This window comes from Strongylocentrotus purpuratus, unplaced genomic scaffold (assembly GCF_000002235.5).
Source record: "Strongylocentrotus purpuratus isolate Spur 01 unplaced genomic scaffold, Spur_5.0 spur5_scaffold_6, whole genome shotgun sequence".
Classification (NCBI taxonomy): Eukaryota; Metazoa; Echinodermata; class Echinoidea; order Camarodonta; family Strongylocentrotidae; genus Strongylocentrotus; species Strongylocentrotus purpuratus.
Genome location: NW_022145612.1, coordinates 55528235 through 55553306, shown reverse-complemented (window position 1 = coordinate 55553306; position 25072 = coordinate 55528235). Strand labels below are relative to the sequence as shown.

Here is a 25072-nt window from a genome sequence, read left to right as displayed (position 1 = left end):
GCCTGTGTTTTCATCTTCTCTTGAGTTCTTTCTCTTACTTCACTACCGTCAGGCTAAATGTATAATTATATTGCCTCACTCTAAACCCCGCGCATGGTTTTATTTTGATGACAAATGCAGCGATACAAAAATAAAGGAATCTGTCGCTTGTAAACAAAATAAGACGCCATTGTATATTCAGCTGCAGACACCGCGGTATGTTCGGCGTTTTAAGAGGGAACAAATGCCGTCCTTAATATTAATCCGGGGGCTTTTCAATTTGAAAGTCTGGTTTCTTTGATTGTTAATTAACCCCTATCCTGTGTATTTACAAGCAAAAGATTTTAGTTATTAGAATCGGGTCATGTCCCCTTTTGATCGGTTTGACGTGCCAGTACATTTATATACACTAAACTCATTATAATTTGACAAATAATAGCTTTGCAATTATGTTTATTCTTTATGGGATGTCGTCTGCTTGGGCAGTATTGGTCCCTGTTGTGACGTCATTAAAACATCGTTATTTTTCTGGCGAATCTCTCGTATATCCCAGCTGCTATGGAGGTGGTTGTATTTTTATTTTTATAAATCACCCGATATGTAGCTGACCTCAAACTTGTACGATGGCCATCTGTTAGCTTACCAGTTTCTAGTGATACATTAGTTGACATATTTGTGATTTTCTTTGAATTTCACCTTTAAGGTTCAAGTGGAAGCTCATTCCAAATTTCACTGCATGAATAAATGAATGACTTCCTGTAAAATTTTGTTTTACATTTGGGTAATCGCAACATCATCTTATCTGTGTTGCGATGTATTCGTTGTGAAATATCGTCGACGAATGTAAATCTGTCATGTACGATTTCGGGTGTTATTCTATTTACACATTTATACATTAAACAGCACCTCGTTTCCAGAACAACAACTCAAGAGTTGGCCAGCATAGCGACTGTAATACATCCAGGGACGGTATATCCCATGACTAATTTGAAACTATGAAGGCAGCTCATTTGTGTAATTTGTTTAATGTATTGACATTTCCGACTATTCTACGTACCATGAACCAGTGGCGTTCCTAGAATTTTCAAAAGGGAGGTGTTTGAAATGTGATGGCATATTTTCTAGTGACCCAGCGAGGGAGCAAGGTGACATTTGGGGTCTTGCTTTTTCGAGGGCGCACAAGGAAATACGATTTTTGTGTGCGTGCGTGTGTGCGTGCGGGTGTGTGTGTGTGTGTGTGTGTGTGTGAATTGAGTTTTTACAGACGTGTATCAATCAGATATGATTATTTACGTCTGGGGACCGACCTTTAAACGTCACCATCCGAAAGACGTGACTCAGTTTCGAACCTGCGTCCTCGCCTGAATTAGTTTGAAACTTCCACTGTTAGCTGGATTGCAGGCGCATGCCACAACGCGTGTGTGTCGGATGTTGCCTCTATTCAAGTCGTCGAAATAACCTCTGCGACGCATTAGCGGTACGGAAAAAAATACGCCAACGGGAACGCCGGTACTACATCGGTATTGGTACTGCCAATTTCAAGTGCTTTCTCGACGGAGCTCCGTCGAGTTTTCTAGCCGTTATTAATAATTGTGAACTTCTGTTTAGTCCCGGCGAGGTACATCAGCGAGTTGTGACAGGCCCTTAACATGCACCTCTCCGTTTCATAAACGCAGGCTATGTTACTGTGGAAAAAACCTGTTCCTGTGACAGGACATTAAATGGAGATGAGACTCGAGGGATACGGTAGTGCAGACGTGCAGTTCGCTTTTCGTCTCTCAGGCACAGGTGGCGCTAGACACTTAATAATAATAATAATAATTTTCCATTAAATGTCTTTCTCGTAGACTCCGTTACCAAGGTCTCATACCACCAACACCAAGAACTGAGAAAGACTTTGGTCCAGTCGCAAAGTACCATATCGCTGTCGATTGATCTTATACCAGGCGAATAGGCCATTTCGTAATGTAATTAAACTTTAAAAATGCATAAGTCTTTGTCTAAGTGCTTAGTTACGAATTATGTCAGTGGCCTATAACGAATGATTTATTTAAGTAGTAAGAGTGTAATGTGCATACAATAAGTGTTGATAATTTGGGCAAGCTATATTATGTTTCCTGACCTAGCAATGAGTATTGTACACAGTGTTTATTCTGACTATTGAGGTGTAATAATTCATAACAAGTCAATTAGCATGACAGATGAAGTATTACGTACACATGTACATATACATAAATTGGAATCCATTTTGAAAATGACCTATTAAGCAAGGGATATTAATTTTGTGTAATGATCACATTATTGATAATGACGAGCGTGAAGATTGAAATTAGGAGCCTGAATCGAGGACGAATGATAGATTTTGTGATTTCACAGAATGTGCTTGTATTTAGGAGAGGATTAAGATAAGGATTGTATTATGTTGGTTCCTGTTGGGTAGTCGTATAGTTGTAATCCTGTGGTTTAACCACTGGACTGGGAATGCACTGAAGGTCTTGAATTCGAACGTATAGACACGGCTCTCATCATATGAAAAGGCCTATTCTATATTCTTCGTTTGTCGCTTTCATCCAAGATGTGAGTGAGAAAATGGAAGAGTTTACAAATAGTGTACAAAAAGGAAGCTACTACTTCTAAAGTACTACTTTTAAAGCCATTGGGAAGCGCAACGAGACGTAATACCAATATTGGATGTACGTTTTAAAGAACGAATTCTTTGAATCTTTGCGTACTTGGAGCATCTATAATCCCGATATATTTTTATGGTCGTACATGGAGGCGAGTACATGGATTAGAGCACGACAATTTGATATATACCTATACGTGTATATGACACAATATTAAGCATCAAACTTTATTATTATGGGAGATAATTCTCTGCATCATGATCGAAGTATCAAATATAATCATAAAATTGTTATCCTTCTTTTTTTCTGTCTAATAATACAGAAACTTCATCATTTATGTCCTACAGTTCAAATTCCTCGAGTTTTTGTGGCAATTAAGCTGCGAACCAGACTCAATAGCCACTCAATAAAAGTGACATCTATTAATCAAACGAGGCTGAAGCTTTACTCGCGTGACTGTTCTTCATATTTTGTTAATTAGTAACAATTTTTCACTGCTTCATAAATTGAGGTGAGAGGGAACTAGCTTACGAGTAGTGTCCGTTGTTTGAACTTTTACCACAGCTGGAACCGAGTAAAAATATTAATACAGCATTCTAACAAAGTGTATTATCTTTTAGATTTTCTCTACATTTACGTCAACGCCTTTCAGAAGATAATTTGGAAGTGGAAGGATCTTGAACGAAGGGTGACCTGCAAACTCCTCACCAATTGTATTATGAAGAAGAAATCTTATCTTGTGTTGACCATCTTTCATATTTAATGATCTTGTGTTCTACTTTCTGTATAACTTTAGTAACACGCTGCAGATGATCGAGCAGGCCTTGACCTAAGCCTCTAGAAACTTTCATTGGAAGCAGAGAAATCATTGCCCAATCTCTGATAATCAACTTTAGCATGTGATTATTTACTTAATATAGCACTTGAATAAATATTTCGATGCAGTTTATCACAACTTGTCTGCAACGTATTAAGTAATTTTTGGGAAACATAAAATGTAACTCAGCTGTTTTTTTTGTACTGTTGTTTTCCCCTTTTTATGTGTATTTGCATATTGTCGTCATACAAATACATAAATATCTAATGTGATATTGTATTTGTTTTCAATATTTTATTCCATCAGTTGAAATTGATAATGAGCTAACGAAATGAAAAAGGAGTTATGAGAAGTGGCAGGCAGACAAAGTCATGATGGAGTGAAAGAAATCATTCGACGAGTAAAAGGACCAAACGACCTGCAATTAGTTACCCTTTAACTTTTGGATACGAATTACGTTGAATATCATGAAAATCTATGCATAAGTTATCCTTAACAGTTCAGTAGTTAGGAATGATTTTATATTTTGCATATAGTCCGATGCCCTTACCCGTGAAGTGGCGGATCCAAGGGTTACATGGGGCGTGTCCCCAGGATATGTATGGGTATATTGGAATATAGAGATGTGTATCATCAATCATCGATCAAGGCCTATATGCATTGCAGCATGACTTCAAGATATCTCGCTTTATATCTTGGATCATAATTATCATGGAATTTGTAACATGTCCTTTCCAATTGGGGTATTTTGTGGAACTCATCATTCTCTCTTTTTTCATTGTAAGTGCTCATACAGTGGTGTTATGCTATGTGTTGATTTCGGAGCTCCAATCCTGTATGCTCTGTTTATTATAAATTTTCATTTATCAAAACTTATACTAAATTTGATTTTCATATACTTAGTATCTTAATATATACATTTACTCTAGATACTCCGGGAATAAATATAAATTAAGTGAAGTTAAATGGAATATCGTATATCAGTTGTGTGCATGAATGCCTAGGATAAAAAGAGGAGAAAAAAAAATTGAACTTTCAAAATGCAAAAAAAATAGAAAAATCAACGGGTTGTTCCGTGGTTGTATTTTGCCTCACTACCGTAGTATCAGGACGTGCCTACGATCGAGTTTGCTTTATCAATCACTTTGAAGATGTGTATTTTGTTCTACTTCTCTATCACCCCTCCCCCACCCCCTCTCTCTCTCTCTCTCTCTCTTTCTCTCTCTTTCTCTCTCTCTCTCTGAACAAATATCACTGGACACGTTAGATAACCGAATATGAAAGGATCCATTCGTCTTGAATGCATTACATTATGGTGATTGATGAGGTTTTGGGGGATTCGCTATGGTTCTATGTTTAAACATCAGAACATGTCAGCTTCCATCTAGAGCTTTTCTATGTATGTATAATATTTGTGTTATGGATGTTCTATCGCTGTTTCTTGACTGATATTATGTACAAGGCGTCCACACATACAATGGAAACAAACATGAGAGTTATGATCACATTCGGAATGTTTAATACCACGTTTTATAAGTAAAAGAGAAAAAATAAACGAAATATATTGCACATAATATTATTTTTTTCTAGAAACACAAGGGGCGTCAAATAGGGGGAGTTTCTGTGGTCATGATAATCGAATTTAAAGGGATAGTTGAGACCGCAAATGCCTTCAAGGTGCATGCTTATTGCTCTTATTCTTATCTATGACATTTCTAGTTTCCTTTTGGGACCTAAAATTGCTATGAAGGTAATTTTAGACCCCAAAATGTGTAAAATTTTGCCAATACGATCATACCAATTCAGCTCCACTGTCAACAAAATACGGTGACCATTAATCAATTAATTAATTAATAATAATAATACATGGGCCGGCTGGTTGTGTGTAATATAACCAACACGACAAAGCCAACAAAAATACAACATCGGCATTGGCTGAAATACAACGTAAAAGGCGTTATTTCGCTTTTTCAACGGCCTTTTTAAATTATCGAATATTTATGGTGGTACACAAATATTAGAAATCTTTATATTTATGGATATTTCAGCCGTCTCTGAACCGATTTTGATCAAACAAAGATGATTGTGTCATTTAAATTGTATGTTTTTTCAAATTTGACACTCAGCTTTTCATTATCTCACAACAATTTCTTTTTATGTAGCGCCCTCTGCAACAGAACTCAACTATCCCTTTAAATTACTGCCGAAAAGTTTTGTTTTTTTATATTGAAAAAAATAATAAACATAACCTCACTTTCTCTGGTTATATTTTTGAATAATTAAGCTTCTGTCGGCAAAAATGCTGACCATTGCCTATTTTGTTTGTGGAAAACTTGTAATAACTATTCGACAGTTTGGTCCTATCATCCCTTATCGAAACTGCCTAGAGACGCTCTTGAATTAGTACGACAAGGGAATTGTGTATAGAATGTATGATATATCATTAATTTTGTCCAATAATTTATTGCATCCAAGAAAAATTGCGTTGGAGTAGACCCGACAATTTTACGTCATACTCCTCATAATACTGTTTCAGTTTCTCGATAATGTTTTCATCCACAATCGGAAGGTGGCGCTGTGACATTTCGTAGACACAGTGTGTATCAGGTCTCCTCTCGACATTCACACAGTATCGTCCATCCTGGTCATGGAATTCAAAATGGTCACCGCGGAAGAATTTTTTGATGCCAAGGAACGTTTCTAACCTTGCTAAAGTCTGAAGAGGCTGATGGACGAAGTCATCTCTGTCAATGACTAGGTAACCTTCATTATCATTAACAAGGGATTGAAGTTTCTTCAGAGTGTTGTAATAGACTCCAGTTCGAATCAAGGAAGAGTCAGCATTTACTCGGTTATATCGATCTATCAAGGTGTTCTCGACGGTTACGGCATTGTCCTGGTGATTGTATGGAACTAGCTCGTCATCGGCTACTGTTTCATTAGGATTTTGGAAGACGGTGGGCTGCATGGAATGTAGTGTGAGGTTTAAAACACCTCGATGAGTACTTGCTATTTCTGATATTATTCTGGCTACAGGGTCTCGAATGACGACCACCACCTTGATCCCAGGGGCCGCTCGCTGAATAGCGCCCTCTAAAAGATCGTGATCATCAGCATACGCGGGTGAATGCTCGATTGTCATTTGAAATCGTGATGAATATGGTTGCCCACGTCTCCACTTGGAAATTTGACGATCCAAGTCAATGCTAGGCCACTCGAAGTGTGACTCTGAATGCGAAATTACGGAGGGATGAAGCCCCAATACTTTGGAGAGAATGAAAGAATCGCAACCCCTGACCCCAATGACAAGCGCCTGTGGCAACCTCTGCTTACATTCCATTGCACGTAATGCCTTGTGGTTGGTGAGGAGCTCGATCTCACCACTCGCCATGTAGGTATAACAGCCGACTTTATACATATCCCACGCCTCAGACTGAGTAATTGTACCCTTCTGTTTCCTCTTCCAATCTGATATGGAATCTTGTCTTTCATCCGCCCTGTGTCTCTGTTTACCCTCCATGTCATCTTCTGAATCACCAAAGTGTATCCAGGCAATACGAGTCAGAATTAACCAGGTCGCTATCAGAATGATCGCCGCAAGCACTGGCGCCAGTCCCGCCTGTGACCGGCTAATCTGTCCAAAGCGTCCCATTTTCCAGATTCGGAGGGTGATTCTGCGACGATAATCCCTCCTAACTCTTCGCGAGATCATCCACGGTTTGGTTGGCGTCCCTCTGTGTAAGAAAGCATTTCAACTCGTCGTATCGGGTAACACTGCCGAGAGCTAGAGAGAAATGAGAGATGAGAGTAGGATGAATAATTGTAAGCATGCCCCCGGATATAACCCGCATATTTGATATATTGTTATGTCAAAACAAACATACTTCAGAAGAATTGCCTCAGGATGTTTGATCTTTAGAGCGCTGTTCCGAGACAGAAGATAGCATGTTGATATATCAGCTACTGCAGTTCAAATTTAATAATGTTTAAAAAACGGGAAAAATAAATAATCCTTATATTTACTTCGTCATCTTCTTCAAATATTTCCATAAACACAAGGGGGCGGATCCAGGATTTAGCCCAAAGTACGTGCAATTATGAATAAACCCGATAATAATTCATTAGCCGCTAATATCAATACATAAACAATCACTGAAAAGTCAAAATAAACATATGTAACGGTCATTACATTAAAAAAAAATGGTGGTTTTGGTGGTTTATGATTTGAAACTGCACAGATTTTACTCTTTAAAAAAAATTATTTGATAAAATAATAATAACAAACATGAAAGGCGAAGTATCATTTATACAAATATGAATGCTCCGACGTTCAATATGAGGAAATATATGAACTGAAAAATATATTTCCCGAGTGATGTTATATATTTCACCGAGGTTTAAAGAATACGTATCTGATATCAACTCAAATGTTTTGAACGAAGAAGATGCAAATTTATGTGAGGGAAAAATCACAGAGAATGAATGCTGGGAAGCATTGAAGTCAATGAAGATGAACAAATCACCTGGAAGCGATGGACTCAGTGTTGAATTTTATAAATGCTTCTTGGGGGATATCAAACATATGGTAATTGACAGTCTGAATGAGGGTTACGTCAAACAACAATTGTCGTGCACACAAAGTCAAGCTATCCTTACTCTATTATATAAGAAAGGTAACAAAAATGTTTTAGACAATTGGCGACCTATTTCGCTGTTAAACATCGATTATAAACTTGCAGCTCGCATTCTTTCAATACGATTACAGAAAGTTATATATAAACTTGTATCACAAGATCAGGCTGTTTTTTTTTTTAAACCGCTCTGCATCTGAATGTACCAGACTAATTCAGGATACTTTTGATTATTGTCTTTTTGCAAACAAACCAGTTGTTATGATGTTCTTGGATTTCAAAAAAGCATTCGATACCATTGGTCATGTTTTTTTTATTGTCCTTGTTACGAGAACTTAAATTTAAAGATTCGTTTTGAAGATGGATTGAAACGTTATATAATGGTGCTCATGGTCGTGTCTTAAACTTTGGTTGGATATCCGACAAATTTGCAATAGAAAGAGGCGTTAGGCAAGGTTGTCCACTTTCTCCACTTTTATTTATAATAATTGCAGAGGTTTTAGGGAAAAGAATTAAACAAAACGCCAAAATAGAGGGAATCCAAGTCCCAGACTTCAATGAAGATCAAGCTGATTTTAAAGATATACGTATCGTTCAATTCGCAGACGATACGACGATTATTACTAGATCTGTTAAATTTGTTAAAGAAATAATGAAAGAAGTAGAACTGTTTGGAGCACATGCGAGACCAAAAATTAACTGGACCAAATCAAATCTTATGAAACTTAATATAAATGACGATGAAGTTGAAGATTTATATTTCACCGAAGACCCTATAAAATGTCTTGGTATTTATGTAGGTAAAAATCATTTTGACGTTCAAAATTTAAACTGGGAAAGTAAAGTAGAGAAAATAAAGAATACCTTGGATTTATGGGAAATGAGAAAACTTACATTGTACGGAAAAGTTGTTGTGATTAAACATTTAGTTATGTCTCAGATAGTACATACTGCCACGGCAGTTCCGATCCCTCCTAAAATAATTAAACGTATAAATAAACTGGCATACACATTTTTATGGAATTCTAAGACAGAAAAGGTGAAACGAAACATCTGTCACAATCCTGAAGTAGAAGGGGGTTGGGAATGATCGACTTAGAGTCAAAATGCCGGTCACTCCGTCTTTCATGGATTCATAAATATTTAAGAGATGAACAAAGTGCTTGGAAAATTTTGTTTAGATATTGGATCAAGAAAATTGGGGATTTGCCACTTTGTTTGCATTTTAATTGCAAAAAGAGCGATATGTGTTGTATTTGTAGAAAAAAACAGTTGCTTAACTTTTATGTTGACATGTTTTGTTCTTGGGCTGATTTAAAATACATTGATATGTTTAAAGTAACATATATTGAAAATGAAATGATTTGGTATAATAGCAATAATAAAGATATGAATGAGTTATTGTATTTTCCAAACTGGATAAGAAACAATATTTTTAAAGTGAAAATGAATTACTTTCCGCCTTCAAATTGGCAAAGTTAAAAAGTGCATTTCCGAATTTTTGGTTGCAGAAATTACGTAATAGGTTACAATATGTAAATAGTCCACCGTCTGCAGTGGAATCCAGTATAATAGAAACAGTAACAGGTGATTCCATTGATGTAGCGGTTATGAAAGCCAAACACTATTATAATTTGATGTTAGAAAAAAATAGACAGGATCTGCCGTGCATTTATTTTTGGAACGCTTATTTTGGTTTACCTAATGATTTTAACTGGAAAACGGTGCTCCATTATAAATTTTACTTTATAAATGACAACAGAATTAAGCAGTTTAATTTTAAATATCTTCATAGAATATTGCCCAGTAAAGACAATTTATGTAAATGGAAGATTAAAAATAATAATCTATGTAATATATGTAAGATTCCAGATACAACTAACCACCTTCTCCTGGCTTGCAAGAAGGTTTCGCTTTTTTTTTGGAAGATTGTATCCAAATTAATTGATACTTTGTTTAATTTTAAAATCTTTTTGAACGACGAAATTCTTTAAATAGGTCATGAAATAGAGAGAAGAGAAATGAATCTTTTCAATCTTATTTTAAACTTCGCTCAGTTTATTATCTATAGAAACTATGTACTGTACTATGTATGATATGTTACAACTGCATGAATTCTGTATTTAAACACTGTTGTAAATGGCTGTTATTTAATGATATGAACAAATAAAGTCCCTCGAAAGAGGATAAATAGAAGGAAAAAAATATTTCACCGAGGCAACAGGCCGATGTTGAAATAATTATAATTGCTCGAGTGGCATTCTGGATTTGGAAGTGAATATAATACGCAATGCATGCAGTATGTGGCATATAAAGTTTAGGTTATCCTTTGGAGTCCGGCCCTCTCAGTTCACTGCATTCAGGTTGCCTTCGAGTCAGATGCGCATTGCACACTCGTGATCGTGCACATAATAACAAAATGTTGAGTGTCACATGACACCTTTCCAGCCAATGGGATACTCGCTAACAAATAACCTAATTTATAAAACAGAATGTTGAGTGTCACGTGATATATTTTTAGCAAGTAGGATGGATACTCGGGAATTAAAAACTTTTTTCGTATACAATTTCGGTATTTTCAGAATAGGATTTATTATAAGATGATGAAGCAGATCCTAATCGAATGATCGGTTGAGAGCGTATACCAGGCATATATTTTGCCTAACACGTAATTTTACTAATGACCGGTCACTAGTAAATACTTATGATCGGTCATTAGTAAAATCATGTTATAAAATATTATTTCATAAAACATATAAAACAACATCTTATAAAACAAATAATACACATCATTTTATTCGGGCAGAAATTTACCCAGACTCGCTACCTTCGAAACAGTCCAAACATCCTCGGCTATCGCGTGGGGCGTGTGGGTAATTCTTACTGATGCCCTCACTGCTGTGTATTATTTGTATACTATCTGTATTCGATATGCGTGAAATCGAAACATATATTTATGTGTGCCCGAAATGGTATCAAAATCCGTTGCAGAGCGATGAACTTAAGGGGCGTTGACAAAATAGCTTGCTTTCAAATGTTTACATAAAAGGAGATCAAGTAACAGACATGTCTCACAAACTGAAAACTGTTCCAGTTCATTTACAACAAATGAATGTCATATGGTCAGTGGTAATCTTTATCCACTTTAACTGTGGAGAAAGGGTTTTAAAATAATACATGTAAATTTAGATGAAAAGACACCATATCGAGAAATGAGGTGTGTGGAAGAAGAAGGGGCCGCATAAGAGGAAGAGGAGACAAATAAGTACCTTAAGAGGTGTAGGCGAAATAGTTTAATATGGAGATAGATTTAGCCAAACACAGAGTTGTAAAGATTCTATTAAGGTTGTCATGGCATGTAGCAGTTGGTAACTCAACTACGTCTTTGGACAAATATACGGCGTCAACAAAACATTTACTTTTCAGTTTTATGGTGTTTAGAAAGCAGAGTCCAAAGTTGCTAAAACCATCATAAACCAATTGTTGTACCATTTTGTGGAGTGACCCGTTCTCCTGATAAAATGGGCGTTGCTGTTTTTGCTCGAGGTCTTCTCTTTGTATTCCTTTGTTTCTCTCTTTTAGCAAGCAAACCCCAAAGCAAAACTATATATTTGAGGTTGGTACGAAGTACTTATTGACTTTATTTGTGGCGGATCAAAGCATTTGAGCTGAGATTAAGCCTCACGCCCTTTCAATAAGCTAAGTTGGTCCGACGAGAAAGGAGCTTGATTTAGAATGACTGAATATAGCATCTCATCCAAAATGATACGCGCTTTCTTGCTCTCGGCTCTGCTCCTGGTCCTGTTTATAGGACCAGAATGCTTTGTTGAATGCTTTATTGAAGATCCAATACCTCCTGCTGGCAGCGTCAACGATGAATTACTTGCAAAAGAATTTCTGGGTGATTTTAACACCAGGGCCATGGACGTGTATTCCAAGTCTGCATTCAAGGCGTGGGACTATAACACGAATATCACTGAATACAATCGGGAACAAATGGTAAATATAATAATAATAGCCCATATTTATAATGCGCCTAATATTCTGTTTCTAGGCGCAGTACATAATTATTATTACCCCAGTCAATGGATTCAGGCTTTTCCGCACACAATGTATGCACAATCTCCACTCCCTGTGGAGCATGCCGGCCAGTCGCCATTTTACAAGCGCCACTTGCTCATCCAACCACATTAACTTTCGCATAGGCCTATAGGGGGTACCTATTTAACACCTGGGTGGAGAGTGGCAAATGTAGATTAACGTATTGCCAACATTAGTGCCGTGTCGGGGATCGACCCAATATGAATCCATAAAACAGGCTTATTTTAGAAGTTGATAGAAAATTTGTATGAAAGAACTAAGATTTGTCATTCCTAGCGCCGTTTTAAGGTCTAAAAACAAAGTCCCATAAACGCTTCCGTTATTTAACACTGACCAGTATACCCCTTGTATTTTATAATAGTTCGAAATATTTAAAAAGATTGATAAATGAATATCAATAAGTAGAAATCATACATTAAATTCAAATTCACCAGGATTAAATAATGATCTGGATCACCTAAATTCATGTACATGTATGAAATGGTATCAGTATTTTCAATGCGTCATGTAAGATGGGAAACTTTTTACATAGATTAAAAGATATTTACATCCTTACTTAATTGCCTTTGTGGTGTGTAAGAATGGGGATATCTGGCATCCTATATCCGCTACCATTTCTACAACAGTTGAAACAAATATATTAAAAAAATATTATAAAATATATCACGAATCGAGTTATAGTTCGTTTATGCGGATCTATATTGTAGACACACATAATAAAGGTAACTTTACTGAACATGTTCGCAACGAATTTCAATATCCTATTGTTTATCCCATAGAAATCATATTCGGAATACGCGATATTATCATTGCAATGTTAGCACATTTACAAACCAGGCTATTGAAATTACCATAAACTGACTTTTCAAAGTCATTGCGATCATGTTATTGATTGATTTTGACATCCTAAATATCTAACTCATCACTTTCGATTACAATCATATTTAACTCAACTTCTATGACATTGTCATCACCAATCCTATTGGCTTTTCCCCTGCTCAGGTCAATAGTAACCTCGAAACTGCGGTTTTCAGCAAGGATATGAGCGGATATGCAAATGCCTTCGACCAAACGGGATTTACCACCGATACCAAGAGGCAACTTGATAGCATTCGCTACATAGGATCGGCTGCGCTACCAGATGAAGAACTCGAAGAGGTATTTTTTTTTAAATAAATTAGTTTGATTCAACTCTAATTGGCAAACATTCACTTGCGAGGAGGAATCAATGACAGGAAAAAGCAGGTAGACCAACTAAAACATGGATTGATAACAGTGAACAGGAATGTCTTCATATGAGCAGCTACCTAGAACAGTTTAAGACAGAAAGTTACTGAATAACCTGTGTCTCAAGATCCATCACATGGTCGCCCAATCCCATAAAGCCTAAAGATCGCTGGTGTACTTTCGCATGGGGCGCCTGAAAAGTGATCCCATTGATTCCATTAAATATAATGCGTCTCTTGTACGCCTGATACATGTTACTCAAAAATCGTGTTTTTAAAATACTTTAAGAATACAAAGATTTAAAGTTTGACAAATCCTTTTTCAACTGTCTCGCTTGTAATTTTCGAATATGCTCTTTAGATGCAGTTTACAAACAATTAATATAACAGTTTTTCACTGCGATGTCTACAAAGTAGTCACTATCATTTAAACTTCCATTGCCGATTCATTTTTCTCCCTTTTTCTCCCTTCTTAATTTGATGTCGAATACATCTAGCTTGAAAATATTCTCTCTGGTATGGAGTCTCGCTACTCGACAGGTAAACCATGTGAAGCTGGAACCTGTTATTCACTAGAACCAGGTAAGTCACTTTTACCATGGACCTGTAGTAGGTCCATTCTTTTACCCATTCTACCTTCCTCCCCCATCCTCTCTCTTCTTCTCTCTTATCTCTCTCTAACTGTCACACTCGTTTCCCTTTCTACGTCAGTTTCAGAATCGAATTTCATTGAACCATTCTTAGAAATTTGAATTACCATATGATTATATCCCCTGCGTCCACAGTTTTAATACATTTCCATGCCCTGAGGTAAGTTTACAGATTAAAGACAGATGGTACCATGAAGAGACAAACACAGAAGCGGGGGAGTGGGGGGGGGGGGATTTAGCGTTTCCAGTGAGTTCATGGTGAAATATGTATTCATTGGTGTTTCTACACAACTTGTCATTCTCATTGTTAATCATATAAGCTAACATATATTCTCCTGTGTAGTACGCCGATTTTATGGCGGAAGAATATGTGAGCTATATCAAGCCACTGGATAAATCACGAGACTCCAAACTAAAATGATTAACTAAACAGCTGGTCCTTGAGATCAAAGGCCCTCGTGACCGATGGTCAACATGAACCCGGCTAATTTACTATTTGCTTGTCGTTAGCAATCGGTATAATAAACTCTATTACCTGTACAGGATGAGATGTGAGACCAATTATTTCGGTCTCGTAAAACCTAATAGAGAGCGAGGTTGGTGAGACAATTATTAAAATCTACGTTATTTTACTTTAATTCCATTGTTTTCTTTTTGTATCGTGGGTAGCCGGTTATATGGACCTAACGTAAGTAAGGATGTTTCCAAAAAGAGATCATATCTATGCCAATAAGAACATGAGCTCATTTATTCCCAGAACAAATCCAAAGAATATCTATGTTTTAAAGACGATGCAATATGTGTAGTTATTCTATTCATTTACATGCATTTATAGACCTCACTAGAATTATGGCCACATCACATGACTATTCCGAGTTATACTGGGCGTGGAACGCTTGGCGCGCCGAGGTGGGAGCCCCTGCCCGTGAAGACTACACCAGATATGTCGAGCTGAAGAATCAAGCTGCGATTGCAAATGGTAAGGATTTACGAAAAAATAGAGATAAGGATAATATAATGATCTCAAATGATGGTGATAATAAACACGATGATTTGACCAAAGTTCATCCCAGCTTTATAGAGAACAAATTTGAATGGCGAAATTACTTGCAAAGTGCTCGTAAGTACACCATTTCATGCCTGATCCTTTTCATTTCCTTCTTAGATACCAATTTGGCAATTATATAAAATCACGTTATTATGCACCAATAAGAAGATATTCGAAACAATTGTCAATCATTACTACATTTCATTAGCTTACAATTTTGATTGGTTTTACTTTGTGACTATTTCAAAAATTTCAAGGGTTATTGTGAAACAAATTCAGGAGACAATATAGCTTAGATATTTATTTTAAAAAATAGTATATATAAATGGGGTTATCAATGGGGGTGTAGGAAAATCACAAATTCGTGTTAGGCTACTTCAGGAATTTCGATCTATATCTGCATGTTTGAAAAACAAGGACCTTTCCCCTTTCTTTTTGTCCTGTTGGTCAATTTGACAAACTGACAATCTTTTGTTGGTTTGTTTGATTGTTATCCTAAATCTAGCGACGCCCCTTTCGATACGTTTCATATGGCGACTGATACAAGATAGAGATACAAGATATTTTATTTGGTCTTTGCAAACAAGTTACATATAAATTTGGTTTCCACTGGCGTTACAGTAAAATTCAAGAAAATACATAATCATGGTAGTGATAAATAATAGCGAAGATGTAAAGACACCTCCCCCAACAAAACCTAAATATATATCAATATGTTCCGTAATACAATGGAGTAATTGTGGAATATAAAAATGTATGAAGTTTTAAAAACACAATTCCTAAATAGATCGATATTAAACGGAAAACAACGTATTCCAGAGGTAGAACCGAATTGTGATAAAATATAGAGGACACCGAAAGGGTATTCCCACTTTTGATTGGCCCCATTCGGTCTGCCTTTGATATTTAATTTTGAAGGTTGTTTTTTTTTGTTATTGTGAGAAATATTTCCGATTCCCTAAAACTTTGCCATCATACTTTAATTGCCGTCATACTTGATATCGGAAATGAAATTTTCTGAACTAGTTTGACATGAGCGCAAGAAAAAAAAAAGGGAAAAAAGGGCAATTTCGACAGCCTTGTCCAGCACCTTTTGATGTGTGTGAACTATACAAAAGAGTATTGAAATTGCCTCCCGATTTCATTTTTGTTTTCTCAAGTATTTTCGATCGTGTTTTTCATTTCGGGTACTCTCGGGAACAAGTTTAGGCGTGTCTTATTTCTTCGTTCGTGGGTTAGTTTCATTTATTTAATTATTTCTTCTGTTTTTTTGTTTGTTATTGTGATGTTTAGTTTAGACTCTCATGTGCAAAGTCTGTAGTTCTAGCGATGCTGATTCATTCCGATCACCTATTTCCCATGTGATTCATTCCTTTTAGATCAGCCAGATGCAGGTGCATACTGGCGATCGTACTACGAGGTGGACAATCTGCAGGAGATTACAGAGAAGCTCTATGATGAACTACAGCCACTGTACGAGCAGCTCCATGCCTATGTCAGGAGAAAGCTGTTCAATCGCTACGGTGCTGACTACATCAACCTGCGTGGACCCATTCCTGCACACATCTTAGGTTGTTATCTCGATTTTCATTAAAGTGTCTGACATAATTATTCAGTGTTATTAATTATTCATTTCTATTAAATGTTGAATCGAGAGTTTTTAGCATTTTCAAGCATCATAAACTAAATTAGAATTCAAATAAGTTTCCTATAAAATACTTGTTTCCTGCCTAATATCTACACTTTTTGCCGGTGGATATCATTAACTGATTACAAGTTTAATTCCTAAGACCTATTCAAAAAGTCAAAATGAGAGCCCTTGTTGATTTAACGTCTTCATTATTATTCCCACCTTCCTTGTGGTTTGTGACTATAAGTCAGGTCTGTAATATTTTTCTTCATCAGGTAATATGTGGGCGCAGTCGTGGTCAAATCTTTACGACATATGTGAACCGTTCCCAGGGAAACAAGCTGTCGACATAACACCTGCGCTTGTCGAACAGGTAAAACCAGAGGCGTATCCAGTATTCTCTTCCTAAGGGGGAGGGGGGGGGACGGACGATTACATTGTTTTTAGCCCCAAATTTTCTGACAAGCAAAAAAATATATATATATAATTTTAGGTACCTTATGGGGTCTAATTTGCTGCAGGGGAGGGGAAAGGAACAAGTTTTCCCTTCATTTGCCAACGGAGTTGTTTGTCCTTTTAATGATATCGTCTAATTACGATGATTAAACCGATGTTGACTAATACACTAAGATAATAATGATGGTGAAAATTCAAATGTATTATGTTCACCTTATCCATTGTGACCCTCGTTGAAGATTTTGTCCTAGAGTATTATTAGAAATTCAAGACACCGATGTTTTTTAAAATTATTATTACTACTATTATTTATATTATCATCATTAGGAGTCTTGCTTATATGTCTAGTGAAAAATAAATTTTCGTGAACCGGCGTATTATTTTTGTTAAACAATTTTCTAAATCTTTACACTATATTTGAACTTCATGCCATCGTTTACAGATACATTGGAGAGGGTCCAATTGACTGTCTAAGTGTAATCGCTAGTTATATTATCCTATGCGAAGCTCTCCAATCTATTATCACAGCAGTTTCTTCAGTAATATTTCACAAAGTAATCCAATGAAAGTATGTTGCTCTAATCCGTCACTTCTATATAGAACTATGATGCTTTGCGGATGTTTGAACTCTCTGATGAGTTCTTTGAGTCGCTTGGTCTTATCAAGATGCCCCAAGAATTCTGGGACCATTCGATGATAGAGAAGCCGGATGATGGTAGAGATGTTGTGTGCCATGCTTCAGCTTGGGACTTTTCCAATCAAGTTGATTTCAGGTGAACAAGAAAATCCAACCGTTGCAAATTCTTTACGTTAACTTTACATTTATTCAAAACTTTTCCCCAAAGTGACCAGACTTTAACACTAAATTTGGTGTACAAATAATTTGAGGGTAAGCATGACGATGACTGCCCAAGTCAGTTTATTGTTGAATAGTCGTTTGATAATAAAACAACTTTCAATAACTCACATTTAGTATCGTACATCGTATCAACTAGATTGCACGGAATGAAGCTAGATGTCTGCGAAGATGACAATAATATTAATATTCTAGGCTTACAATTATAGCGCTCCATACATATACGACGTCTCTAAGCGCTTTACAGATATATAATTACCCTGGCCATTGGATTCAGGCTTGCCCGCACGCAGTGTATGTACATCAGTGGTGGATCCAGGGGGCGGGCCCCACCCCCCCCCCCCCCCCGGGGGGGGGGGAAACGTGTAAAAACACGTTAATTTTGACTTTTTGGGAGATGGGCCCCCATGGCGCTCAAGGGGGGGGTGCAAATTTTCAAGTTTTTGATTGGGAGCAAAAAGAAAAAAATTGGGCCTCCACCCCTAAGAAATCCTGGATCCGCGCCTGATGTACATTCTCTACTCCCTGGGGAGCATTCAAGCAAGGTGCCATTTTAACGGACGCTCACAATGCTGAGCAAACTATATTCGCAATCTATCTACAAGAAGAGTGTAAAAGTGGATTAATGTCTTGACCAAAGACGTCAATGTCAGACTGGGATTCGGTTTGGATTTAGAGTCAATAAATGAAAATACCACGACACCTCCACAAAGAAGAATTATAGGTCATTATTTTATTTACACGTCAAATTATGAGGATTCTATGAAACACCATTTTGTTCATTATATTATTACTGATAGGATCAAGCAATGTACGGACATCACCATGGACGACTTCATCACAATCCACCACGAGATGGGGCACATCGAGTATTACCTCCAGTATAAGGATCTCCCTGTAGTGTACAGAGGTGGAGCCAACCCAGGTTTTCACGAGGCCGTGGGCGACGTCCTCGCTCTGTCCGTATCGACACCCAAACACTTGAAAGAAGTTGGATTGATTGATGAAGTGGTTGATGACCAGGGTATGGCACTTGTTTTCTTTCTCATTTTTTTTTTTTGGCGGTAAAAATTATCGGGCCCCATGAGACCAACTTTTGTTGAATGGGCTACCTGGTAAATGTATTATTCAATAAATAATAAAAAGTAAATAAAAACTATCGTCGTCACATCGAGTTAATATAATGTAGCCGATTTAATGACGACAGTACAATAGATTTTCTGCCAATGTGTCACTGTCTTGTCTGCTAATATCGGGTATTTCCTGTTAATACTATTAATACTATTAATACTGTTAATACTATTAGCTTGAAGCTTCCAGAGATACCACAAAAGGAGACTTTGTTTTGTCTCGGAAAAATCTCAGCTCTGTTTGTAAAATTTGAGAAATGTAATGAATTTTTAATCTACTGACACAGAGGCTGATCTGAACTTCCTGATGAGTATTGCTTTGGACAAGATTTCCTTCCTGCCATTCGGGTACCTGATGGATCAGTATCGATGGGGAATCTTTAATGGGACGACTCCAGAATCCAAGTTTAATGAAGACTGGTGGAAACTAAGGTAAGACCATTCACATCTTCACTGGAAAATGGTATTATGTTGATCTTGGCTGCCAAAAGCGGAAACAAATTTGGATCTGTATTTTTAATATTTGTAAAATGACTGTGTGTTATCAAACACGTTTGCTCCAAAGCACACTAGCGTATAGACTCTGTTTCTTACCCTCGCATGATCTGATTTGAACTGGTCAGACAACCAAGCTATATTGAAATGCGGCTTTAATTATGGAATTTCAGTGTAATGAATATCACAACTATTTTGTAAATGAAGTTATACAAAATAATTTTTGATTGACCAGAAAGTATTTCATATTGCATTATTTATAAAGACTACCCTTATAGGATTTGACAAAGAAAAGAAAAGAACGGGGAAATATGTTATCACATCACATTATGTCATTTCTTTAAATAGATATGATAAAGGAACAAAAGACCTGGAGCGGTACAATACTTTAAGAGTTCACTAGAATTACCGAGATATGTGGAAAAGGTTGCAGTCAACCTCTGAGCTGGGAGAAGATAAATGGAATGTAGACCAGAAAGTGGTAACAACTTGAAACGAATAAAAAAGAAGAAGATTTCAGCAGCTTCTGTAATGTACTTAATTATGTATACCTAATATATGTCTATTTTCTATCATTATACATTTTAAGCGGTACATTGATGAGGTTGAGTCACCGTTACTTTTCGTTTCTCGTAGACTCCGTTACCAGGGTATCATACCACCAACGACAAGGACAGAGGAAGATTTTGACCCGGCTGCTAAGTACCATATCCCTGCTGACGTACCTTACATCAGGTAAATTAACATAATTTTTATAAATGTATTATATAAGAGTAACTCTTGCAGTAGAGGGGTACATTTGAATCAAATATATGAGTAATACCGCAGGATAATGGAGAAAGCATCTGAATAATTGTATCTCTTCAGTGCCCTAATCAATCGAAAGTTCTAGTGTGTTTTTCCTAATGGTAATAGGAAGAATATATACAACAAGCAATAGTTTCATTGGAGGTGGGGGGGGGGGGGCAGGCGACTCAAGCAAAATTGTAAGCTTGCATTTGGTCATAGTAAATTAACTGCATCGAAGAGTCTCTTTCGATTAACTATTGGGGAGAGAGATATTGCCTCTTAGACCCCATTTAAGACTTAAAGAAAGGTTTTTAAAAAACACTCATAAATAGATGAGTTATATCATATCTTTTAGCTCATAATAAACATGCATACGATTGTTCTTTTATATTGCGCAAGATCCAGTAAACAAAATTGCTCAATGCGCTTTATAAATATATATGATAAATCAATGCTAAACAGACCTGCAGTTTTTGAAGAGGTATGTCTTTAGGCTTAACCGAAGTGGGAGTGCGGATGAAAGACGGGAGGGTATTCCAAATATGGGGTTGTAATGAGAGAAAATATACCCTCCCCCGATTTCGACTTGACAAGACAAGAGATAATCGGAGCAATGTATTTTGAAGAGCGGAGTTGATATTGTAATCGGGTTAGTGTATTTACAATTACAAGAATGGATGATTTGGTACGCAATTTTCAGGCATTTATAGACTGATAGTTAAAAACGTACTTCTTAAACTAGAGTCTTTTACTCCCCATCTTATGCAGATACTTCATAAGTTTCGTCCTGCAATTTCAATTCCACGAAACTTTGTGTGAAGCCGCCGGACAGACACAAGAACTCTACAAGTGTGACATCTACAATTCGACCGATGCCGGTACATTGCTCGCGTGAGTGTCTTCGTTAAACGTCAATTTACTAATAACACTGTTGCTGTTAATTTCAGTTTATCCTTTTTGTATACATTACTGACATGATTTCCTCACTCAACAATAATTTTTCCCTCCACATGCCTTGTTGAATGGGCTTTACCTTCGAAATATTTGATTAAATTCTTTTATATTTTGTTGTTTGTTTGTTGGTGGGTCGATTAAGATTATGGTTGAAACATCCAGCTTGATGCATATTTTGTGTGTAAACATTATGAATAAACTTTTACTCTATAATGAATTCCAGTTTCGGAAAGTAAACATTTATAGTTACTTTTTCGCTAAAATCCTTGTTCTTGGTCACTTACGTCTATACAAAGATAAATACGTATGTACTTTATGGGGAGGACTGCGGATTATACTTCAAAAACTGTTTTCAATATTTCTATACTTAAATGCAATGTTTTATTTTCTATATCATTTAGCAACATGTTAAAGATGGGATCAAGCAAACCTTGGCCTGAGGCTCTCGATGCCATCATTGGAAGCACAGAAATCAGCGCTCAGTCTCTGATAAATTACTTCCAACCGCTTATCGATTACTTGAAGGAACAGAACGAAATGAATGGAGACACGGTGGGATGGGCAGAGATGTATACTCCTAAAGGTGGGCAGATATAAATAAAAAACAATACTTTCAGCCTTTTTTTATTTACCAAGGAAAGTCACATCAGTAGTACCACTTCTCTTCCTATGGATCCTGCAATAATTATCACCCCAGCTTTGCCAGGTACCCATTTGATACACATGTTGGGTAGAGAGAGATGAATGTGGGCATAACACCTTGTCTGAGATTGCAAGCACCTAGCAACGATCTAACCCGTAACATTTCGTTTAACAATATTGAGCCATCACCAATATAATACACGGTGCTTCCACCAAAGATACTCATAGTTGTAAAGTTATTTTATCACTCTAACATTTCTTTTGTTATCAGTCGGCGATGATTTGAGTTGAATCTCATTTTTTCTATGCAGCAGATACCGGCTTTTTAATACAAAATTGATTTTCATTTCTTATATCAATAAATATGTATAAACAGGATTCAAATTGGCAGAATTTATGAAAATAATGGTAAAAGGCCATTCTTATATTTTAACACTTTACGCAGTACTATTATGTATCAATGAACATGCAAAGTTTGCTCAGACAGAAGTCCGAGGCTAATTTAAGGGGGAGGGGGGGGGGGAACAGACACCCACTCCTGCCACGGTGACAAGATAAAACTTCTAAAAAAGGACAGATTAAGATAATAACGTCTTCAAGTAATTGAGCAATTTGAATGACAAATTGAATAACTATGTTTATCTTATTCTATTATTTTTGTATCCTCTCTTGCATGATCCCGTCATTACCCTGTTATGCTCACTTTACAGATCGTAAGTATAATGAGAATTATATGATTTTATACTTTGCTACGTATTTTGTTATGACATTAATTGTAATGTTTTAAGAAATACATGGGAATCATACGACAATTTTTAAGCCATCATGGATGGTGTTTTATTATAAAATATATCTTAAAATATAGATGAGAGGTTTTTTCCTAACAAATTTAAAATGTCAATGTAAAGTCTTTTGCTCCGTATTTGAATAATCTGTGAATATTACTTTGTTGTAATCTAATATTCCTCTATCAAATATAATTTTATACTTAAGTTTTCTTAACAAAACAAACTTCTGATGTTGTCTACCGTTACTTTAAAAATGATAATTTGATAACATTTTTTTTTTATTTTTTTATTTATTTATTTATTCATTTATTTTTTTTTTTTTTTTTTTTTTTAATTTATTTATTATTATTATTATTTTTTTTTTTTTTTTTTTTTTTTTGGGGGGGGGTTGCCAGGGTTTGTTGGCTGAATGTGGCCCCATATAGATAGTTACTCTAATTAATTATGCAATAAGTGATATGTACGTCCGCTATACTTGAATGGTAACTGTTGGATTTATTTTGGTTAAAGTTGCAAATCAATTCATTTTTTCTCCAGCTGAATTGGATCTGACAAGATGGGAGATGGGTTATGAGCAGTGGCAGGTGGACATGGCGGAGTGGAAGAAGTCATTCGAAGAGTACAAGGAACAACCGACATGCAATTAATTTCTCTGTCTGGCCCGGTTAAAATCATTTTGGGTAGTGGTAGTATAGTTCCGTTTGATAAAACAATTGCCCTAAAACAAAAGTTTGCCTAAAAAGGCAGATGACGTAGGAAATAAAAAATAAAAGTCATGAGAATTTGAAACTATAGCAAAATTATGTGATAAAAAGTTATATAATCCTGCGTGTAAGTGTATTCATGCGAGTTCGGCTACTATAAAGGGGGCACGAACATCATGCGCCCACTCTTTTTCATCAATCACGGCAAAGGGTATGGACATGTGATACTCTAAAAATGTGGACAAAAATTTGTTGGTACATTTTTAATTGCTTACATTTTTAACATTACATACAATTTGAGGGCTTTTTTAGATCTGTTATGATATTTCTTTACATAAGGGTATAAAGACGAGACAAATAAACTGTTGGAAATGCGATTAATCCGACGTGTGAGAATAATCTAATTAAGATAGATTTAGTCCAATAATAATGACTGCTAATGTTATCTCCAATAGTGTGATGAATGCTTTGTAACAGACACGGACACATTAGCATGAGACGTAATGAGGGTTGATAGGCTTTCGTCACAAAATTATATCATAATAATTAGATCAGTCGTATGTAATCTTGATCACGTTCATCCCCAATGTGTACAAGATATATTTCTTCAGAGGTACTTCGTTCAGGTAACATAGTTTCGTGGATTCTTTGATCAATTGGTTGTGTGATTGATATTTGAGAAGTAATGATTTCACGACCTGATATTTTTTTATAAATAATTAGCCAAGGATGTTTGTACGAAATTGTGAGATATATACTCAGTGTAGTTCCTATCCATCATAGATAGAAGTCCAATATAATTGTTCTGATGTATTCGATATAAATATCTTAGTATGGTATTTTACTCGAAGCAAAGTGTATATTACAAATGTTTGTATCGTGATTTTAATACTTTAATTCCAAGTGATTTTACCAGACTAAAGGTACAATTAACCATGCGTTAAGAAGGTACTTAGATCTGTGATTTGAATTTTTTAAACACTGGAAATACATGGTAAAAATGATTAATGTTTTGACTGCAAGTAACGAAGGAACAATCTTGTAATTACAATAATAGAATATGATTAAATTTGATATGAAACAATAAGTTTACAACATTGAGTGGATTAACGTTTCATCTGTTAGTTTATACATTCTCAATCTATTGAATAATTTCCATTGTTAATGAATTTTCAAAGTTAGCACACAACACAAAGATTTAAGACCAACAAAATAAGAAGTGATTTTTAGTCATGCATGGCTCTGCAGGCTGAATGATTTTGATTTTTCCTCTCGGCATTAAACGCCCTCAATTGATACAAAAAGTAAAAGAATGCAAGCAAGTCATTTCCCTCAAATAATTGTATCTATCAACGAACATGTATAAAGGGTTGCGTCCCTGTATACAGAAAGCATACAATATATTTCTAATAACTACCGAAAAACTTTCAGAAAATTATCACCATACCTGTTAAAGAGTATGTGTGTCTGCTATTCTTAGATATAGCGCTCCATGAAATCCTTACTTCGTTGGCATGCAGACCCTTCTCCTATTCTTGACAGACAAATA

The 25072-nt window shown here is 36.1% G+C and overlaps 2 protein-coding genes across 2 annotated transcripts; one reads left to right on the top strand and one right to left on the bottom strand.

Moving 5' to 3' along the window:
• Positions 1–5884: 5884 nt before the first annotated feature.
• LOC100891339 (heparan sulfate glucosamine 3-O-sulfotransferase 1-like) lies at positions 5885–7075 on the bottom strand. Its single transcript, XM_031000077.1, has one exon. It carries the CDS (start codon positions 7073–7075, stop codon positions 5885–5887), a length of 1191 nt encoding a protein of 396 aa, XP_030855937.1.
• Positions 7076–11697: 4622 nt separating this feature from the next.
• On the top strand, positions 11698–24615 carry LOC578277 (angiotensin-converting enzyme). Its single transcript, XM_011665547.2, has 14 exons — positions 11698–12053; positions 13158–13313; positions 13879–13963; positions 14867–15010; positions 16459–16650; positions 16985–17082; positions 17766–17938; positions 18822–19045; positions 19439–19583; positions 20283–20381; positions 21204–21326; positions 21791–21972; positions 22742–22744; positions 23357–24615. The coding sequence occupies exons 1-14, from the start codon at positions 11790–11792 to the stop codon at positions 23464–23466; spliced, it is 1998 nt and encodes a 665-aa protein (XP_011663849.2). The 5' UTR covers positions 11698–11789; the 3' UTR covers positions 23467–24615.
• Positions 24616–25072: the final 457 nt, after the last annotated feature.